A 20382-nucleotide genomic window follows, 5' to 3' on the forward strand; every position below is an offset into this window, starting at 1 on the left:
AACTGCTTATTTGGAGTGGCCTCTTGTCACTCTCTGGGTGACCTGAAGTTAGTGGCCCACCATTAGAGGATTGGCTAGCATCCCTCTGTGTCTAATGGAGTGTGGGAAATTGTTAGCAAGAATGCCACCTGCCCTCTTCTGTCTCTAGCCTGGAGAAGCTATGGCTGAACAGAGCCCAGGTGACCTTCCTGTGCAGGTCGGTTCCAAGACCCGACCTCGTGGGATCCATACCTGGGGGTGCTGAATGTATAACCCCAAATGGGAGGCCATCTGTGTATCTGCCTGCTTCTGGGAATAAGCCAGGGTCACTCATGGATGACAGGGATCTAAAGCCACCTATTAGGGCAGGAGGCCAGACCCACACAGCAGGTCTTCTACCCATTTTCCAGTCCTCTAGTGGACTCACCCCAATCCTTGACTGAGCCCTGTGTAGGGGACATGTGGGGCTTAGCACCTCTGCACTGCTCACCCTGTCTACCCTATCTCCAAGGGTTTCCTTAAGAGTGCAAGGCCTCTGCCCTTCTGCCAGGCATGTGAGGTCTGTGTGAGCAAGAGCTGGCCCCTACCAGAAGGGGACCCCAAGGTCTCAAATAGATACTCTGCGAACTTGACACCTGTTGGGCTGGCCCCCGTGGCCAAGGCCCTCCCTGGCCACCTGAGCAGTGGAAGCCTTTAAGTTCTGGACCTATAAACCTGGCCAGAGAGAGTGAGGAGGCAGGAAGGCCCACCTGACACTGAGACACTTGGTCCCTCCCTCAAAGCTGGGGGGTGGGGTGCCAGGAGGAGGCTCAGCAGCTTCAGGCTCAGGAGACCTCAGGGCCTGGGTGTGCTGGTTCGTGGCTGCCCTCTGCCGGGCACTTGGGCTGCGCAGCGGCGAGGAGGCCAGCACCAGGGAAGAGGAGGAGGAAGGGTCTTGGCAAAGCAAACTTTATTGTGGCTCTGAGGTGAGGCTCTTCTCTCTAGGGCCTCTGGAAAAAGGAGAGTTGGGGTGAAAGGGTTTGGCGTCACCCTCCACAGCAACCCTGCCTCATTCAGACTCAGATGGAGAGGGTTGGGTGGGGTTCACCTACACCCACAGCAAGCCCAGTGGAGGCCCACTCTGCACAGTGCTCTTGTACGCCTGGCTCATTTCTTAGACCCCAGCTTCTTGGGTTTGGCCATGAGTTTGGTCTGTGGAGAGAAGGCAGGACACCCCTGTCCTACTCCCTGCTCAGCCTGGGCAGCCCTCACAAAGCTGTCTGCCTCCCCACAGCCCTGATCCCCACTCACCTTCCTCGCTGGGCTCTTGCCTCTAACAATGGATCTGGAACAGGGTGGGGGTGGACAAGGGGTGGGGTGTGGGTGGGAGTGAGCCCAGCCAGTGCCCACATGGCTCTCCTAACATCCACACCGGGGAGCCCCCTCTGGCTGGTCACCTCCCAGGGGCCACTCTAAGCCTCTGTAAACAAGGTGTCTCTTCCTTTTTAGACTTCCATCTTCATATATCCCAAATATATCTTTTCATTAAAATGTAATAAACCATCTTTTCAATATGGTTCATGAACCATACTGCACAAAATATAGCAAATGGACAAGAAAATGAGTTTTCTTTATCTGTCAACCAATATCAAAACTTTGGTGTAATTCCTTTCAGGCTTTTTTTTTTTTTTTTTTTTGAGACAGAGCTTCAAGCTGTCTCCCTGGATAGAGTGCTGTGACATCACAGCTCACAACAACCCTCCAGCTCCTAGGCTCAAGCGATTCTCCTGCCTCCACCTCCCAAGTAGCTGGGACCACAGGCGCCCGCCACAAGGGCCGGCTATTTTTTGGTTGCAGCCGTCACTGTTGTTTGGCGGGTCCGGGCTGGGGATTCGAACCCGCCACCTTAGGTGTATGTGGTAGGCGCCAAGCCACTTTTTTAAAATTAATTTTTTTTAATCAAACTCCTTTTAAAAATGTGAAATAAAATGATTGCTATCCTGTTCTTGAAATCCTGTCAGCACTTTCAGGTTGCTATATTCTTTGTAAGCATTCTGTAACATACCATTGAGAAGATGTGGCACGGTTTACCTGTGACACTGGTAGATATTTAGAACACTTTCACTTTTCCGCTATTATTTGTAATAATGCCATATTAGTGCATATGGTTTTCCTCCTATTTTGGACAGTATTCTTTGGATGGAATTGCCGTAAGTGGCAAGAAAGTGATGCCTACTTCCAGGGCTACCATGTCCCTGGGCCCATGTTTTTGTGCACAGACACATATCAGTTACACTGCTAGCACTACAGCCTCAGCTACAAGATTTTGGCTCATTCAATAGTTACCTGGATAGTTCTTCTTTTTCCAGCTTTTTTTTCTGGGAACCAAAAATGAGCACATTAGGAGAGTTAGGGTGAGATCCATGAGGTCTCCGGCCGAGTTCCTGGCAGGACTTGGCCGCAGTGGCCTTAGCCTGCCCTGCACACACTCCACATGGGAGGCCCAGCCCCAACTCCTGGTGCCCCATCCCGCAGGTGCCTCTGCAGAGTCCCCACCTCATTTCAAACAGCTGCCTCCTTTCCCCACCTTAGCAGCACTCGCCTGCTTCTGGCTCCCCGGCCTTTTGATTTGTTTGACCGGGAGGTCCTCATCTATAGATATTTCTGCATCCTCCTCTTCTTCTTCCTCTTCTTCCTCCTCTTCTTCTGCTTCCTCCTCCTCCTCCTCTTCCTCATCCCAGGTTACGTCTGAAGGTTGTGTGACAGCATGGGAAAGGGGGCAGGTCAGAGCTTCTGGGCTCCAGGGTTGCTGTCTAACTCCCACTCCAAAATTGGTTCTGCTCCAAGTATTGCCCTGATTGGAAGTGGTCACCTACCTACTGCCTGTGAAGGGCCATACCCTTTGTGGCCCTCCTGACAAAGTGGAAGCCAGGGTGAAGTAGGGGGTCTAGGAACACAGAGGGCTGGGGGTAACAGAAAGAGGGCAGGGGATGTGATGCGGTCTGGGTAAGAGGAAGGTCCCTATAGAGCCAGAGGCAGGGCCAAGGTTGCAGGTGGGCACAGTTGGGGAGAGGAATGGGGTACCTAAGACAGACAGCTGACAAATTCAGATCTCATCCTAGGGGAAGTGAGACCTGCCAGAGGTTTTTAAGCGGGACAGTAGAGTGATGAAAGAGGCACAGCTGTACAGAGAAGAGGGCCAGCTGAAGGGCCCTTGAAGGGGTTAACATTATGCCAAGTAGCTATGGTCCATGTCACTGCTACAGCTGCACACCACAGAGCAGCCATGTTTTCCGTGCTCCTTATAAAAGGCATAAGGCCAAGTGCTTTCCTTGAATAGCCCATTCATTCCTCACAATTACTCCTTCAAGTTGAACCCAAGCATAGTCCCATTCTCATGTACAGGTGAGGGGCTGAGGTTCATAGAGGACTTGGCACGGAGGTACAAGACCTGGGACCAGGACCCTTGACCATGGTCTTCCACTAGCCCAGGGTACTGGCAATCTTGTTTCCTTTGGGGACTTTCTCCAAAAATTCAAAATCTATCAAGTGTTTGAGTATCTAGTACATCCCTAGCCCTATGCTAGACACTGTTCTTAGACCATTCCCGTGTCCAAGCTCAGACTTACCATAACATTCCTGGCCACTTAGGAACACAGGTCCTGAGCCAGCCCGGAGGTGAAAAGTGACTGGAGGAGAAAGCTCTAATTTCATCATGGAGACCTGCAGAGGGAGGGACATGGAAGTAGGAGCACAGAAGACAAGGTAAGTCAGACCTGGCATCGGCGGGGGTGGGGTGGGGTGGTGGGGTGGTGGGGTGGTGGTGGTGGTGCTGGCCTTGGGCAGAAAGACTCAATTTATTCCCCTCCCTCAACCAGGAACACTTAAGAGTTGTTTTGCACCCTGTACCCTTTTGCTTAGGTGGGTTCTATCCAAGAAGAATGTGAACCTGATAATCTTATCGTCACCCAAATCACAAATGTGCTTCCAAGCTCAGGGCAGCTGTTAGATTGCTAGGAGCCAAATAGTGTCCCCCAACCCCCAAGTTCATATGTCGAAGCCCTAACCTCCAATGTGATGGTGTTTGGAGGTGGGGCCGTGGGAAGTGATTAAGTCAAGAGGGTGGAGCCCTCATGATGGGGATTAGTGCCCTTGTAAGAAGAGATGCTAGAGAGCTCCCCTCGCTGAGTGAGCACACAGTGGGAAGCCACAATAAGACTTCACCAGAACCCAACTGGGCCGGCCCCTGACCTTGGACTCCCAGCTTCCAGAACTGTGTCTGTTCTCAAAGCTCTCCCAGTCTGTAGTATTTTGTTATAGCAACCCAAGCTGCCTGAGACACTGATCAAATAAGCAGATGCAAAGTTGTATGTACAGAACTATGTCTGTCTTATGAGTACTGTATGGATATGCAAATGAATAAAGGCTGCAACATATTAAAGTGCTGATCATAATTGTAAGCAGACACTAAGGCATTTAATCGTCTTTATAATTCTCCAAACTTTCCACATTTTCTAGAATAATGACAATGGCTTAATATGTTTTTTTTAGTCTCACTCCATCAGCTTGGGTAGAGCACCATGGCATCATAGCTCACAGTAACCTCAAACTCTCAGGCTCAAGTGATCCTCTTGTCTCATCCTCCCAAGTAGCTGGACCTACAGGTACCCACTAGTTATTTTTATTAGAGATGGGGTCTTGCTCTTGCTCAGGCTGGTCATGAACTCCTGAGCTCCAGCAATCCTTCTGCCTCAGCTTCCCAGAGTGCTAGGATTAGAGTGCTAGGATTACAGGTGTGAGCCACCTTGCCCAGCTTTGATAGCTTAAATTGCTTGAGCTGCCACAAGCCAGGCATCATGCTAATCATTTTAACTACTTTCTGTCATTTAAATCCTCACAAGAAGGCCATGACAAAACTACTGTTACTATACAAAGGAGGAAACTGAGGCTTAGTTTTTTTTTCTTTTTTTTGAGACAGAGTCTCTGTCACCCAAGCTAGAGTGGTATGGCATCAGCCTAGCTCACAGCAACCTCATACTTTTGGGTTTAAGTGATTCTCCTAAGAGCCTGAGCCTCCCTAGTAACTGAGACTACCATAATACCTGACTAATTTTTGTATTTTTAGTAGAGACAGGGTCTCATTCTTACTCAAGCTGGTCTTGAACTCTAAGGGATTCTTCTGCCTCAGCCTCCAGAGGGCTAGGATTACAGGCATGAGCCACCATGCCTGGCTGAAACTGAGGCTTAGTTAGATTAATTTACAGCTTCTGGTTCAGGCAGAGGTAAATAAGTGAAAAGAGATTCTGCAGCCATAAACACCTAGAAATTCTGGGGTGGTGCCTGTGGTTCAGTGGGTAGGGCACCAGCCCCATATACTGAGGGTGGCGGGTTTGAGCCTGGCCCCACCAAACTGCAATAACAACAACCACAACAACAAAAAATGGCTGGGCATTATGGCAGGTGCCTGTTTAAAAAAAAAAGAAATTCTGGATGGAACGTAACTTAATGTTTTTATCCTATAGCTGATGGCAAGACAGAAAAAAGGATCTTCATGTATCAGAAATGGAGAGAGGTGTGTGCTAGAGCTGGGCCACAGCAGCTGAAGGGAAATGGCCTGGAAATAGTCAGAGCACTGGGTTTTGATACGCAGGTGTGCAGGAGGCAGGCCAAAGGACTACATCCTTAAGAAGAGGCCCAGGGTGAATAGAGGATGGGGACCATAAAACCCCAAACCATCTCTCCCTCCAAATAACCCAGAAAACACCCCCCCAGGTACCCTTAAAGGAAGGTAACAAGGAAGTATAAATGGGAATAAAAGAAATCCCCTTGAATACCCTAAAACCCATAGCTGTAGCTCACGTATAAGAGGACTGAATTTACTCTGTGGGTACTGCTAAGCCAAGACATTTTGCATTAAATCTCAGAGTTTGTCATATTTGTGGGGTAAATGGCAGAAGCAAACATAAAAGTACTGTTGGGACAGTCCCCAAACCTAGGCCGTACATCATTCTTTCAGAAAAGAGCAAAACAAACTTCAAAACCTAAAGATGAGCTCACCATATAAAATTACAAAGCACATGACATGATACTGCCAGAGTCAGCAGAAAGAAACCAAATGACTGCAAACCAGCACAACCGAGAATTTAAGGGAATGCCAATCTAAAAAATTATGAAATAAGTTCGATTAAAATGAAATAAATGGAAAACCAGAAATCAGAATCTTAAGAACAAGGCATTACAACAAATAAAAATAGGGCCGGGCACAATGGCTCATGCCTGTAATCCCAATACTCTGGGAGGCCGAGGCAGGTGGATCACTGAAGCTTATGAGTTCAAGACCAGCCTAAGCAAGAATGAAACCCCATCTCTAAAGAAATAGTCGAGGGTTGTGGCAGATGCCTGTAGTCCCAGCTACTTGGGAGGCTGAGGCAAGAGGATCGTTTGAGCCCAAAAGTTTGAGGTTGCTGTGAGCTATGACACCACAGCACTTTACTGGGGCAAGAAAGTGAGACTGTCTCAAAAACAAAAATAAAATGTAGCTTTCTAGATATGAAAAATAGAAGCATCGAAATCAATGGAATAATTTAAAAAGTAGAATAAGCCAGCAGAGGCAATAATAAATAAGATAGAATAATGCTGCAAAGAAGTTACCCAGTATGGCTTAGCACTTGTAGCTCAGTGGTTAGGGTGCCAGCCACATACACCGGAGCTGGTAGGTTCGAATCCAGTCCGGGCCTGCCAAACAACAATGACAACTGCAACCAAAAAATAGCCGGGTGTTGTGGCAGGCTCCTGTAGTTCCAGCTACTTGGGTGGCTGAGACAAGAGAATCACTTAAGCCTAAGAGGTTGCTATGAGCTGTGATGCCACTGCACTCTACCCAAGGTGACAGAGTGAGACTCTGTCTCAAAAATAAAATAAAAGACACATTCTGGGGTGTAAAACATTATTAAAAAAAATTTTTTTTGAGACAGGGTCTCACTCTGTTGCCAGGCTAGAGTGCAGTAGTGTCATCACAGCTCACTGGGGCTTCAGACTCCTGAGCTCAGGTGAACTTCTTGACTAATTTTTCTTACTTTATGTGGAGTTGGGGTCTGGCTAATGTTGCCCAGGCTGGTCTCAAACTCCTGGCCTCAAGTAATCCTCCTGCTTGAGCCTCCGAAAGTGCTGGGAATACAGGAGTGAGCCACTATATCTAGCCTACACCGCTTTTAGTTGGAAACTCTATCAATTAAGTTCTCAGGCCAAAATTGAATTAAATAAGAAATCAATTAATTTTAGAAAATCCCTAATTACCTGGAAGTTAAATACACATATACTTCTAAATCCTCCAAGGGCTGAAGAAGGCAACTAGAGAATAATTTGAACCGAATGAAAATGAAAACAGTACTTACCAAAATTTGTGAATTGAAGCTAGACAATTACTTAGAAGGAAATCAGAGCATGAAATGCTTGAATTGGAGAAAGAGTATCTGACAAAAAGAAATAAAAAGATAAAAGCTCCTGCCTTAAGAAACTAGAAAAAGAGCAAGTTAAAACTAAAATAAGCAGAAGAAAGGAAATAAAGGGAACAGGTTAATAAAAATTAAAGAAATGAAGAGTTCGAGACCAGCCCGAGCAAGAGCAAGATCCTGTCTCTAAAAATTGCTGGACGTTGTGGCCAGTGCCTGTAGTCCCAGCTACTTGGGAGGCTGAGGCTGATCACTTGAGCCCAAGAGTTTGAGGCTGCTGTGAGCTGTGACTCCACGGCACTTTACCAAGATGACAAAGTGAGATTCTGTCTCAAATAAATAGATAAATAACAGAGATGAATTGACAAGACCCAAACCCAGCTTTTGAAACAGACTGATAAAAGGATAAAACTAGTAAACCTCTCACCAGAGTAGATATGCCTGCATGTGTGTGTGTGTATATGGAGGGGTGGGGGTAAGGGGATAGGGAGGAGAGGAAGGACCCAAATATCAGGAACAAAAGAGCAGATTTCAGTACAGATAGTACAGAAAAGGAAGGAGAGAACGTTACAAACAACTTTATACCAATATTTGACGATGTAAATGATAAACTTCCTTAAAACAAAACAAAAAGCTCTCAACAAGAAGACTGATAACCCAAATAGTCACTTAACTTGTTATCTATGTTATCTGCTAAATGTCTAAAGACATTTAACTTGTTAAATGATAACCCCATGAGTGTACTAGTGAATTCTACCAAAACTTGTAAGAAATAATACTGAATTTACATGAACTCTTTCAGGAGACAGAAGCGGATAAAACACTTTCCTTCTCTTTAATATGAGGGTAATGCTGGCATCTTAAGACCAGACAAAACCATAAAACTACAGGCCAGTGTTGCTCTTAAATAGACACTAATATCCTTAATATTGGCAAATAGAATCCAGCAGTGTGTGAAAGATTATGGGGCTCATTCCAAGAATGTACAGTAATCAATAACTACTGAAAATCAATGCATTTAATTTGCCACGTAACAAAGAGAAAAAAACCCCCGTTATATAAAGAAAAGATACTCTTGGGCTCAAGTGATCCCCTTGCTTCAGCCTCCTAGTAGCTGGGACTACAGGTGCCTGCCACAATGCCTGGCTATTTTTACAGGTGAGGCCTTACTCTGGGGCTCAGGCTGGTCTCGACTCAGGAGCTCAGGCAATCCACCTGCCTCGGCCTCCCAGAGAGTATAGCAATTTAGAAAACAGTGTGGATAAAGTTTAGTGGATGTTTACCATATCATCCAGCAATTCTACTCCTAGGTATACACCCACGTGAAATAAAAACATGTCCACACTCACACGTTCATAGCAGATTCATTCATAATAGTCTAAAACTGGAAACTACCCGAAAGTCCATTAACAGGTGAATGAACAAATCACGATTAGGATCTATAGAGCGACACCCTACATGTTACCGACATAAAGAAGCACGTCACTGTCTTACCAACATCGTGCATAAGTCTCAACAGCATTATGGTAAGCGAAAAAAGCTGGCTCAAGAGACTGTATACGGAATGATTACATTTAAATAAAATTCTAGAAGAGGCAAAACTATAATGATAGAAAGAGGTCAATGTTTGCCAGAGACAGGGGTAGGTGAAAGGGATTGACTACTAAGCGGATGGGGAGATTTTAAGGGTTCATGGAAATTTTCTCTACTTTGTGGTCACACAATTATATATATTTATCAAACATGTGAAGTTGTAAACATAACCTTGGTAAATTGTATATAAATATACCTTAATAAAGCTAATAAAAACTGACTCAAAGTAGAAATGTCTAAGTAGATCTATAACCATGAAATAAATTACAATAGTTTAAAATCAAAACAATCGCATATCATTCATTCACTCATTATATATTGCAGTCCTACGATATGGTAAGCACTATCATGTAGGCATTATGGATAATGCAGCAAGGAAAGTGTTGGCCCTCTTGGTTGAAGAGAACTTTCTGGGTGGAAAGATAATACACAAAAGCTGATGCTAGTGATGGGTCCTACTGGGGAAAAAGTGATTATTTCCCGGGTGAAGCAGGAAGAGGAGATGCTCCTGGTAGTCAGGGAGGACCTCTTTGATGAGAGACATTGGATCTAAGGCTTGGTGAATGGGAGGGCAACCCATGGGAATATGCAGGGGAAGAGTGTTCTGGAATGAGAAACAGTGAATGTGAAGACCATGAGGGGATATGTTTGAAGTTTAAGGTACAGTCAAGGAGGCTGCTGTGGTTTCAGCAGGGTTGGGGGAGGGGAAAGGAACAAAGGTTGAGGTCAGAGAGATTGCTGAGGGCCAGCACTTGAGGGAGGTGAGAAGCCACTACCTAAACGTTCCAGCAGAGAAGCAACTTGCTAAGTCGTGTTTAAAAGGCTCTTTCTGGAAGTGGTGTGCAGAATAGACCAGAGGCAGAGCAACTTTCTAAAAAGGGCCAGAAGGTAATATTTTAGATTTACAAACCATATGGTCTCCACCAAGACTACTCAACTCTGCTGTTGTTCATGGCTGCTTTCCCTCGACGAGATATAAATGGATGAGCATGGCTGTGTTCCAATAAAACTTTACTTACAAAATGGGCAGTGGGCTAGATTTAGCCCATAGTTTGCCTGCCTGGAAATAGACTACAGAGGACCCAAAGTGAAAGTAGTTGGGAAGTCCCACAATAAAACCAAGCAGCAGGCCATGGTCACCTGGAGCAGGCTATAGCAGGGGGCTACCGCAGGGGAGGTGCTGAGACATGCATATTGTTAAGGTGGAGCCTGCAGGATTTGCTGGTGGATCAGATATGGCTGTGGAAGATAACGTTTGGGGGAGGGTTGAGATAATAATCAAGTACTTGGCTTTAGACAAGTTTAGGACCTCTATTAGAGCTCTATTAAATACACTGAATTGGATATAGGATCAGGAGCTGAAGAGAGGGTTGGATTTACAGAAATAAGTTTGAGTCTTAATGTATACAGATGGCCTTTAATACCATGGAAGAGGATGAGCTCTCCTATGGAGTGTATGGATAGAAAATAGTTTGACAGATGGGTCTCCCCAAACTCGAAGGATGGCTAATCCTAGTCTTATTCACCACTCCCTGGAATACACAGAGGGAATGCTCCTTCCTCAGTTCAGGAGGTTAGCACGCTTCAACACCCTAATAAGATCATTTATAAGACAACCTCAGCTACGAGTTAAAAAATAGAAGTCCTAAGACAACTTACATGAAAGAAAAAAATGAAACTAGAAAAAAGAAAGGTCTCAATGGATTAGCTAAGCAAATCTAGAATTTATAATATGACAAGTCGTGTTTATTCTGGGAATACAAACCAGTTGATTATTCTATTGATATGGCTTACCACGTTAATAAATTAAAGAGCCCAGAATCATATGAATGGAAAAGCATTTGATAAAATTTAACCCTCCATTGATAATTCAAAAGAAAAATTTGTTAAAGCAGAGTAGCACTGGATGAGGACTTAACCACACCAAGGATATTTACCAAACTGCTGGCTTAATGGAGAAATAGTAGAAACATTTCTTTAAAAAAAAATATGGAAGGAACTAAGAATTCCAGCCATTATCAGTTTATGTAGGGATGACACTGGCCATCCCAACTAGTGCAGCAGTGTGGCAGGATTTATAAAGATTAAGACAAACTATCATTATTTATACACAATAATCGTCTGCGTAGAGAACTTGGGATAAATGGAGATAAGAGAATTTCTAGATATACAACCAATAGTGTTCCTGTCTCCAACAGGGAATAGTTCAGAAAAGTTTTTTTGCAGAGAAGTATTTAGCCCCCTAGGTCTCAGACACAGAGGCCGGGTGGGGGTGGGTGGGCTGGACACCGGGCTGGCAGTCATGGGCTGTGTCACCTCCCCAGCATGGCTGTGCCTTTGGAGAGCGAATGCACCTTCATATGTGTCCTTTCCTTCCCCTCCAGACCAGACAGTGACGTCCCGGGGAAAGGCTCACCATGGGCAGGACCGAACCCTGAAGCGAGGCGATGGTGACCGGCGGCATCTTCTTGTCCTCCTGGCTCCCCGCAGGTAGGATCTCCACGCGGTTCAGCTCCTCTTTAGCTTTTTCCCCCAAGCAAATCTGAGAGGGGTTGGAAACAAAACAGAAGCACCTCATCACCCTGAGGGCAGATGGGAGACACCTGTTGTCACCTGCTGGGACTCGAGAAGGCCTCCCGCTCCATCCTTCTCCCCTCCTTGGGGGGCACCCACCGTGTGAAGCAGCAGTTTACTGTCCTGCTTGCCCTCCTGCTGGGGTTTGAAGGTCCAAGTCCGCTTCTCCTGACTGAGTTCACAGCCTGCCCCAGGAGAGAGGGAGGGAAACGGGCAGGCCTCCCCACACCCCAGGAGACTCTCCATACCCTTCCCCGTCCTTTCCTAAGGGCAGCGGCTCTCCAGCGCCCTCAGCTGCGGGGGTGCTCTGGGAAGGAGGCTGGGTCCCCACTCACCCCAAAGCGCGGCGGTCACTGTCTTTTCCCCCGTGCTACTAGTGCTGCTGAGGTTCATGGCGCCCGGAGGAGAAGAGGATGACCTGGCAGCTGCAAGAAGGGGCGCCTGCGGTGAGGCGAGGTCCTGGACCCCGCTCCCCGTCTCTGTGCTCAGCAGGCCCGAGCGCTCGGAGCCACGCCGGAAGCCGGACGGTACGACAGGTGGCGAGGCTTTGCCGGCGGCTGGCGAGCGCCTGCCACAGTCAAGTGCTCATCGTCCGCTCCCGGAGGCCAAGTACCAGCCACCTCACGGGAGGGGAGAGCCCATGGCTCGGCCATCTCCACCGGGGCGCGGAGAAACGCTGTGAACGCCCTGCCCTGTCTACGCGTCTCCAACCTCACCGTCCGTGCTCCGTTCGGGCGGGTCACACCCTGGGCGGCCCCGGAGCGCAGCACAGCCTCATCCCCAGGCTGTTAAAGAGGCCCGAGAAGGAGAAGGGGAGTTGTCCAATCAGCCTGCAAGAACCCCCCAGCTCCCATTCCTTCCTCCTCCCGAGGAGAGCAGAATCACCTGGCAGGCTCACTACAGCGCGCATTTCTGGGTCTCAAGCCGCTGTTTCCTCTTAAGTAGGTCTGGGTGGGGTTGAGCGCATTTGCACGTCTAATAAGGTCCCAGGTGCGGACGATGCAGCTGGTCCGGCGCCGCTAGAACCACCTTGAATGGGCTTCACGGCGGCCTCCGGGCGCCCCCTTTCGGGGCCATGCGCCCTACCTAGAGACGCCCCTCTGGGCTCACCGCCTGACCTCCTCTTCTTTCTATCCCTTTGCCGCCACATGGCCGGGCCTCCAAGGCTATGTTTCCAGGGAGGGAGAGCCCTGTTTTTTTTTTTTTTTTGTAGAGACAGAGTCTCACTTTATCGCCCTCGGTAGAGTGGAGTGCCGTGGTGTCACAGCTCACAGCAACCTCCAACTCCTGGGCTTAGGTGATTCTCTTGCCGCAGCCTCCCGAGTAGCCGGGACTACAGGCGCCCGCCACAACGCCCTGCTATTTTTTGGTTGCAGTTTGGCTGGGGCCGGGTTTGAACCCGCCACCCTCGGTATATGGGGCCGGCACCCTACCCACTAAGCCACAGGCGCCGCCAAGCCGTTTTCTTTTTTCTTTTTTTTTTTTTTTTTGAGACAGAGCCTCAAGCTGTCCCCCTGGGTAGAGTGCCGTGGCATTACAGCTCACAGCAACCTCCAACTCCTGGGCTCAAGCGAGTCTCCTGCCTCCGCCTCCCAAGTAGCTGGGACCACAGGCGCCCGCCACAACGCCCGGCTATTTTTTGGTTGCAGCCGTCATTGTTGTTTGGCAGGTCCGGGCTGGGGATTCGAACCCGCCACCTTAGGTGTACATGGCTGGCGCCTTAGCCGGTTGAGCTACAGGCGCCGAGCCAAGCCGTTTTCTTAATGGCAAGTTTTCCCAGGTAAGGAATCGTAGACGGCGAGTGAGAGGCAGTGGGAACACACGACACGGCACCTCGAGCGACTTTACAAGGGCGACCAAGTAAGAACTTGGGTGCCCAGGGCTGGGGTGGGGGGCGGTGTGCACTTAAAAGTATATTTGAGAGGGAGCAGTAAAGAGGAGACTGCTTCCAGCTGACACATCCGCAAGACATCGCTGCCTGGGAGCCATAAATAACCCGGGATCTCTCTCATGGCATCAAGACCCCGCAGCTCCCCTCCTCCAGTTTGGAAACTTTGAAGACAAGCCGCGTCTGCACTCTTCAGCAGTGACTGTACTTTGAGGGCAAGGATTGGTCTCCCCAGACGAGCGCCACAGGGAAGGAGAGTATGCTTCAGGTTAGAGGGGAAGTGAGCAGGACTCTGCAGCCTTAAATGTGTATTGAGCACCTGCCGCGTACCTGGTTCTTGATTGGGAATTTGGGGGGCTGTAGGCAGATGGAAGCTTGGTCTGTCCCCTAGAGACCAGAAAAAGCCACGTGATGAGGCAGCAACATGGAGGGGCTTCCAGAGGAAGGGAAGAGGTATCCGATTGCTGGGAGGGGCCACGACCTAGGGTGGCCTTAGAGTATCTTCATTATTTGAGCCAGTGGCCGTGTGTGACATAGTGTGGTTAAGATTGGTGGAACAGCATGCATAATGGCTCAGAGGCAGCTGGTCAGAGTGTGGGCATGTGACTGGCAGCTTCCTGATTTCATCCTGCTGCACCAGACTTCCTCCCTCCCTTCCTCTGTGATGATGGTGATAATGATGGCAGTATCTCTTACTACCTCTAGGAGGGGATGTGGTCTGGTTCTTAGTGCAGATGAGGACACTGAAGCACAGAAGGGGAAGTGGTCTGCTCAAAGTCAAAGAGCTAGAAAGTAATACTACATATTGCAGGGGAGCCTGCCATATCCCAGGCCCCATGGCTAAGGTGACTAGACATCCCGCTTTTGGCAGGACAGTCCTGATCTTTAACAATTTGTCCCACGACCCGCAGCGTTTTAAAAAAGTCCCGATTTTTGGAAAGAATGCATGACAAGCTAGGGAACAGTGGCAGAATGGGAAGGGAATATACAATATACGGCTGCTGAAAAGGTTAATAATGTAACTCCATTTGGGAATGAAGAGGTTAATGTAACTTCATTTGGAAATGAAAAAGCTAATGTAAACTCCCTACTCCCCTCCTGGGCAAGGTATCAGAAGGAGACTGGCTCCCTCCCTTGCTTGTATGCAAGGATAATTAGCTCAGAAGGAGCCAAACTGTCTGGAATAAACAAGTAGCTCCCCCAACCCCCCTAAAAGGTGACCAGATGTCCCGTTTTTGGTGGGACAGTCCCGATTTTTAACAATTTGTCCTGCGTCCTGCAGCATTTTAAAAAAGCCCCAATTTTTGGAAAGAATGCACGACAAGCTAGGGAACACAGAACAGGAAGGGAATATACAGTTTTCGGTTTTTGGCTGCTATGTTGCTATTTTACCAGGATATGGTTATATTATTTTTGTTAATTTTATAATGTTAAACTTTAATAGTAACAAATAATCGTTGAGAACTGATTATTGAGAACTGCTTATCAAAGTTTGCATTGTTGTCAGGCCCCCCCCCCATGGTGTTCCGCTTTACCAATGTTAAAATCTAGTCACCTTACCCATGGCCCATGTCCTTAACTGCCAACCCTATGTTACCAGCAGGTGTAGGCATGGGATGGAATCTGAAAGCAATCTGATTCAGTGTCCTATCAGATGCTGACTACCCTTAGGGAGCACTCCTCAACACCTACTTGCCTGATTGCACTGGCTGAGACCCCAGTACTATGTTAAATGGGAGTAGTGAAAGAGGCCATCTTATTCAAGGTCTTAGAGAGGCTTTTAGCTTTTCCCCAGTCAGTATGATGTTAGTTGTGGGCCTGACATATACGTCCTTTGTGATGCTGATGTATGTTCCTTATATGTCTAAATTGTTCCTTTTTTTTTTTTTTTGAGACAGAGTCTCACTCTGTTACCCTGGATAGAGTGCCATGGTGTCATAGCTCACAGCAATTTCAAACTCATGAGCTCAAGAGATCCTCTGGCCTCAGCCTTTTGAACAGCTGTGACTATAGGTGTGTGCCACCATGCCTGGCTAGTTTTTCTATTTTTAGTAGAGATTGGGTTTTACTTTTGCTCAGGTTGGTCTCAAACTCCTGAATTTAAGCAATCTACCCACGTTGGCCTCCCAGAGTGCTAGGATCACAGGTGTTAGCCACTGCACCCAGCCCTAATTTGTTGAGTTTTTATCATGAAGGGATGCTAAATTTCATCAAATGCTTTTTCTGTATAGGTATATGGAGATGATCATATACTTTTTTGTCTCTTATGTCACTTTTTTTTTTTTTTGAGACAAAGCCTCAAGCTATCCCCCCTGGGTAGAGTGCCATGGCATCACAGCTCACAACAACCTCCAACTCCTGGGCTTAAGCGAGTCTCTTGCCTCAGCCTCCCAAGTAGCTGGGACCACAGGCGCCTGCCACAACGCCCAGCTATTTTTTGGTTGCAGCTGTCATTGTTGTTTTGGCGGGCCCAGGCTGGATTCAAACCTGCCACCTTAGGTGTCTGTGGCTGGCACCTTAGCCACTTGAGCCACAGGTGCCAAGCCCATGCCACTCTTATCCTTATACTTCCACCAAGAAACTTCTCACCCACATAAGGTTCATTGATTTTTTTTTTTTGGACAGGATCTTGCTCTGTTGCCCAAGCCAGAGTGCAATGGTGTCATCACAGCTCATAGTAACCTTGAATTCCTGGGCCAAGTCATCCTGTTGCCTCAGCTTCCCAAGTAGCTGGGACTACAGTACCACGGCAGATGGTATTGTATCTACAGTACCTGACAGATTTTTTTCTACTTTTTTGGTAGAGATTAGTTTTATCTTTTGACCATCACTTCTCTAACTAGTAAAACCTGAAACTTTGTATCCTTTGCCCCTCACCTCCCTAACTAGTAAAACCTGAAACTTTGTATACTTTGACTACCACCTCCCTGTTTTCCTCTTCTCTTAGTTCCAGGCAACCATCATTCTACACTCTGCTGCTCTTAGACATTCACGTGTGCCTTTCTGTGTCTGTCTTATTTCACTAAACACAATACTTTCTAAGTCCATTCATGTTGTCTCAATGGCAGAATTCCATTCTTTTTCAAGGCTGAATAATATTCCACCAAATGTATATACCACATTTTCTTTATCCACTCATCTGTCAGTGGACATTTTGTTTCCATAGTTTGTCTATTGTGAATAATGTTGCAAAGAGCACAGGAGTGGAGATATCATTTTTTTTTTTTTTGAGACAGAGCCTCAAGCTGTCGCCCTGGGTAGAGTGCCGAGGTATCACTGCTCACAGTAACCTCTAACTCCTAGGCTCAAGCAATTCTCCTGCCTCCACCTCCTTTAAAGTCCCAGTTTGCTGTTTTTTTTTTTTTTTAATGAACGGATGTTTAATTTCATCACATTTTTAATGTATTGGGATGATCCACTAGTTATCCATTATTTATCTGGTTAATTACATTCTTTTATTTTTTGAATGTTAAAGATCAATCCCACCTGGTCATGATGTATTATTATTATTATTTTGAGATATAGTTTCACTATGTTGCCCTCAGTAGAGTACGTGGCATCACAGCTCACAGCAACCTCAAACCCTTGGGCTTAAGCTATTCTTTTGCCTCAGCCTCCCAGGTAGCTGGGACTACAGGTACGGACCATAACACCTGGCTATTTTTTTTTTTTTTGTAGTTGTCATTGTTGGATGGCAGGCTAGGCCAGATTTGAACCTGCAAGCCCCAGTGTATGTTGCCAGTGCCCTAACTGCTGACCTATGGGTGCTAAGCCGTATTATCCTTTTTTTATAGTTGGATTTGACCCCTTGCTTATATTGTTTAGGACTTCCGCATGTATGTTTATGAAGGATATTAGTGTACAAGGTTTTCTTTTCTTTTTCTTCAGAGAAAGGGATTCACCTTGTCACTCAGGCTGGAATACAGTGGCTCCATCACAGTTCACTCAAACTCCTGGGGTCAAGCAATCCTCCCACTTTAGTCTCCCAAGTAGCTGGAACTACAAGCATATGCCACCACATCTGGCTATTTTCTTCTTCTTTTTGGTACCACAAGTGGCTATTTTCTCTTCCTTTTTGAAGAGGTGAGGGCTAACTATGTTGCCCAGGCTATCCTTAAGTGATCCTCTTGCTGCAGCCTCCCATAGTGCTGTCTTGGGATGAAAGGTAGAGCCACCACTCCTGGTCCATTTCATTCTTTCATTTTTTAAAAATGTCTTTGGTTTTAGTATTTGGGATATGCCTGTTTCATAAAATGAGTTGAGAACTGTCCCTTTCTCTACCATCTTCTGAATTTTTGTGGCTATTATTTATACTGTGGCAATCATAGTAGCCCCCAGGCGCTTTCTCTCTAACAGCCTGGAAATTTCTTTGTGTGAGAGTTTCATTCAGGCTTACCCAGCACTCTCTCCTCAGCACCATGCTTCCTCTTCCTCACTCAGATGCTCCTCTATTCTGAATCTGGGAATCATACTAGCATCCTCTTTACTCTCCAAATCCAACTGTTCACAAAGACCTGGTGATTCCACCTGTCTTAGTATCTCTCAACTTCCTCCTTAGCCCTTGGTTAAAAAGCGTATAACGCACTAGCTGGTGGGTTAAACAAAGACTGATCAATAGGCAGATCTGCCAAGTGGCTTTGAACCAAACCCGAGCTATTGCGTCCAAACCTAATCCAGACACGTTAGGGCCACACTGTGTCTTCAGCCACATTTCTTCTTGCAACTGCCGGCAAAGTAGAAGAAGTTTCATGCCTCAGTGTATTTGCACTGCAGGATGTCCTTCCCTGCCACCAGCGCTGGCCCAGCGCATCTCCCGCGCACTCCCAGAGCACACCGTGCTGCGCAGGGTCCATCCTTTTCTGTCTGCTTGGCCACAAACCTTGTTCTTTCGCACCCTCACCCGTGCCTCTGGGATCACCGCTGCAGGTCTTGGGCGTGAGGTCGCTGTGAGCGTGAACTCGAACCTCTGCCGGGCACACAGTTCTCGGACCCCAATTCCTGCCTCCCTCTAGAACACCTCTCACTCAAGCAGCGGCCAGACTCCCCACCACACCACAGCCGTCCTGCCGGCGTCGGACCGAGTCTTAACTGCGCCTGCGCAGGGTGGAGGCGGAGCCGCGGAGGGCGAGCCGCTGTGCGCAGATGTGACGGGCGGCGGCACCTCCTACCGACGGAAGGAACGCCCGGAACCACTTCCGGGGCCGCGCGGCCGGCCTAGGAAGTCAGGGTGGGTCAGGTGCGCCCGGTTTCCCTCATTCCCTTGCTTGGCTCAGGTGGGCAGATGTCTGCGGCTTCTGCTCTTGGTTTGCGTAGCGGCCTGTGGTAGCAATGTGAGTCTAACCAGCCCAAACCAGGCAGCCTCTCATTGCAGGGGCTTCACCCAAATTAGTTCCAGATGCTCTCTCCACGCCCGAGAAATCACACATCTTTTCCTTGACGTGACGGTACGGTCCCGGCTTGTGAGGAGCACATTTTAAAGCTGGGACAGGTAGGGTTTGGTTAGCAATACCCAGAGAAACGATTACGTGGGTCCTAAGGCTCTTAGGGTGCAGCACAAAGTCAATTCTTAGAGATGGACTGGGCCTAATTTTGGATCTTGAAAAGTGCAAGTCTGAATTTAGACTGGGGAGAGTTCGGCAGACTGAGAAAAGGCAGATGGCAGTTGCATGTCTAGTTGGATGGAATAGTTATGCTGCAGTGTTCGTAGCTTGGTTTATAAAGCTTGTAACTTGGTCTGCTTTATGATACAGCCCCAGACTGCAAGGTATTAAAGGGTGGGAGACTCGTTTTCTGATATAACTGCCTGCTACACTCCTTTCCAGTATCTTAGTTGGCATTCTCAACCATTTTCCAGATGAATTAATTTGGCCATGAAAGGCTGTTTTACCCTCCTTATACAGTGTAATGTCTCTTTTTAGCTAAGGAGACGTCATCTGGAGACTGCTGCTCTTACGTTCTCCCACCTTTTCACTACCTGCAGCGATTACCTGTCAAACTATGCATATTGGCCCCTGAGCTTTACTTAAGAACATATCCACTGTCTATTAGTTTCTATCCTGAGTTTGTCCTTCAGACCATGAATACAGATGCCCTAACTTGCTTAATCCAATTGAATAGCAGGGGTTAGAACCTGCAGTTTTTCATTCCTTTGCAACCTAAGAATGGGATGGTTTGGGTTACATAGGTGCTGCAGTATGCTGGAGGGCATGATGATTTGTCTTCATGGCTATTGCACAGAACTAAAAATATAATTGTTGGGTATCGTGCTTTTCTAATTACTGTTTTATATGTTTTGGAGTCAGTTTCAATTATTGAGGGGGGTCTCACACAGAAGAGTAGAAATGAATTTGCCTTGCTGGTTACTTTTTCTGAATTTCTTTTGAGCTTCCTTTTCTGTTGCTGACCATCAGAAATTATTTGGGGGCTCATGCCTGTAATCACAGCACTCTGGGAAGCCAAGGCAGGACGACTGCTTGAGCTCAGGAGTCTAAGAACAGCTTCAGCAAGAGCAAGATCCTATTTCTACTAAAATTAGAAAAACTAGCTGGGTGTGGTGGCATAAAAGTCCCTGCTAAATTTGGGAGGCTGAGGCAAGAGGGTTGCAGGAGCCCAGGAGTTTGAAGTTGCAGTGAACTACAGTGATGCTACTGCACTCTACCCAGGGCAACAGGGCAAGACTCTTGTCTCCCCCTACTCCCCCCAAAATTTGGGGGATGTGTGCAGGGGCTCACAGCTATATTCCCAGAACTTTGGGAGATGGAGCCAGGATGGTTTCAGGCCAAGAGTTTGAAATCAGTGTCAGCAACATAGTGAGACCCTAAAAAACCCCACAAAACTAAAAACCAAGTGTTGTGGTACATATCTGTAGTTCCTGCCACTCAAAAGACTGAGGAAGGATTGCTGGAGCCCAGAAGTTTG

At 47.3% G+C, this 20382-nt stretch overlaps 1 protein-coding gene across 1 annotated transcript; it reads right to left on the minus strand.

Moving 5' to 3' along the window:
* Positions 1–1125: 1125 nt before the first annotated feature.
* On the minus strand, positions 1126–11969 carry NPM2 (nucleophosmin/nucleoplasmin 2). Its single transcript, XM_023515549.1, has 8 exons — positions 11912–11969; positions 11676–11761; positions 11419–11544; positions 3588–3681; positions 2546–2715; positions 2305–2336; positions 1270–1303; positions 1126–1170 (listed from the first exon to the last, which is right to left on the minus strand). Exons 1-8 carry the CDS (start codon positions 11967–11969, stop codon positions 1126–1128), a joined length of 645 nt encoding a protein of 214 aa, XP_023371317.1.
* Between the last annotated feature and the right edge of the window lie 8413 nt (positions 11970–20382).

Source organism: Otolemur garnettii, unplaced genomic scaffold (genome assembly GCF_000181295.1).
Source record: "Otolemur garnettii isolate 467f Iridium unplaced genomic scaffold, OtoGar3 scaffold00074, whole genome shotgun sequence".
Lineage (NCBI taxonomy): Eukaryota > Metazoa > Chordata > Mammalia > Primates > Galagidae > Otolemur > Otolemur garnettii.

Excerpts from the sequence above, each read along its gene's own strand:
- NPM2 (XM_023515549.1), bottom strand. The coding sequence starts at position 11,969 with ATGAACCTCAGCAGCACTAGTAGCACGGGGGAAAAGACAGTGACCGCC. Across the intron at positions 2,337-2,545 it reads AGCAGGCGAGTGCTGCTAAG|AAAAAAAAGCTGGAAAAAGA; the intron begins GTGGGGAAAGGA and ends TTTGGTTCCCAG. Across the intron at positions 1,171-1,269 it reads GCAAGAGCCCAGCGAGGAAG|ACCAAACTCATGGCCAAACC; the intron begins GTGAGTGGGGAT and ends TTCTCTCCACAG.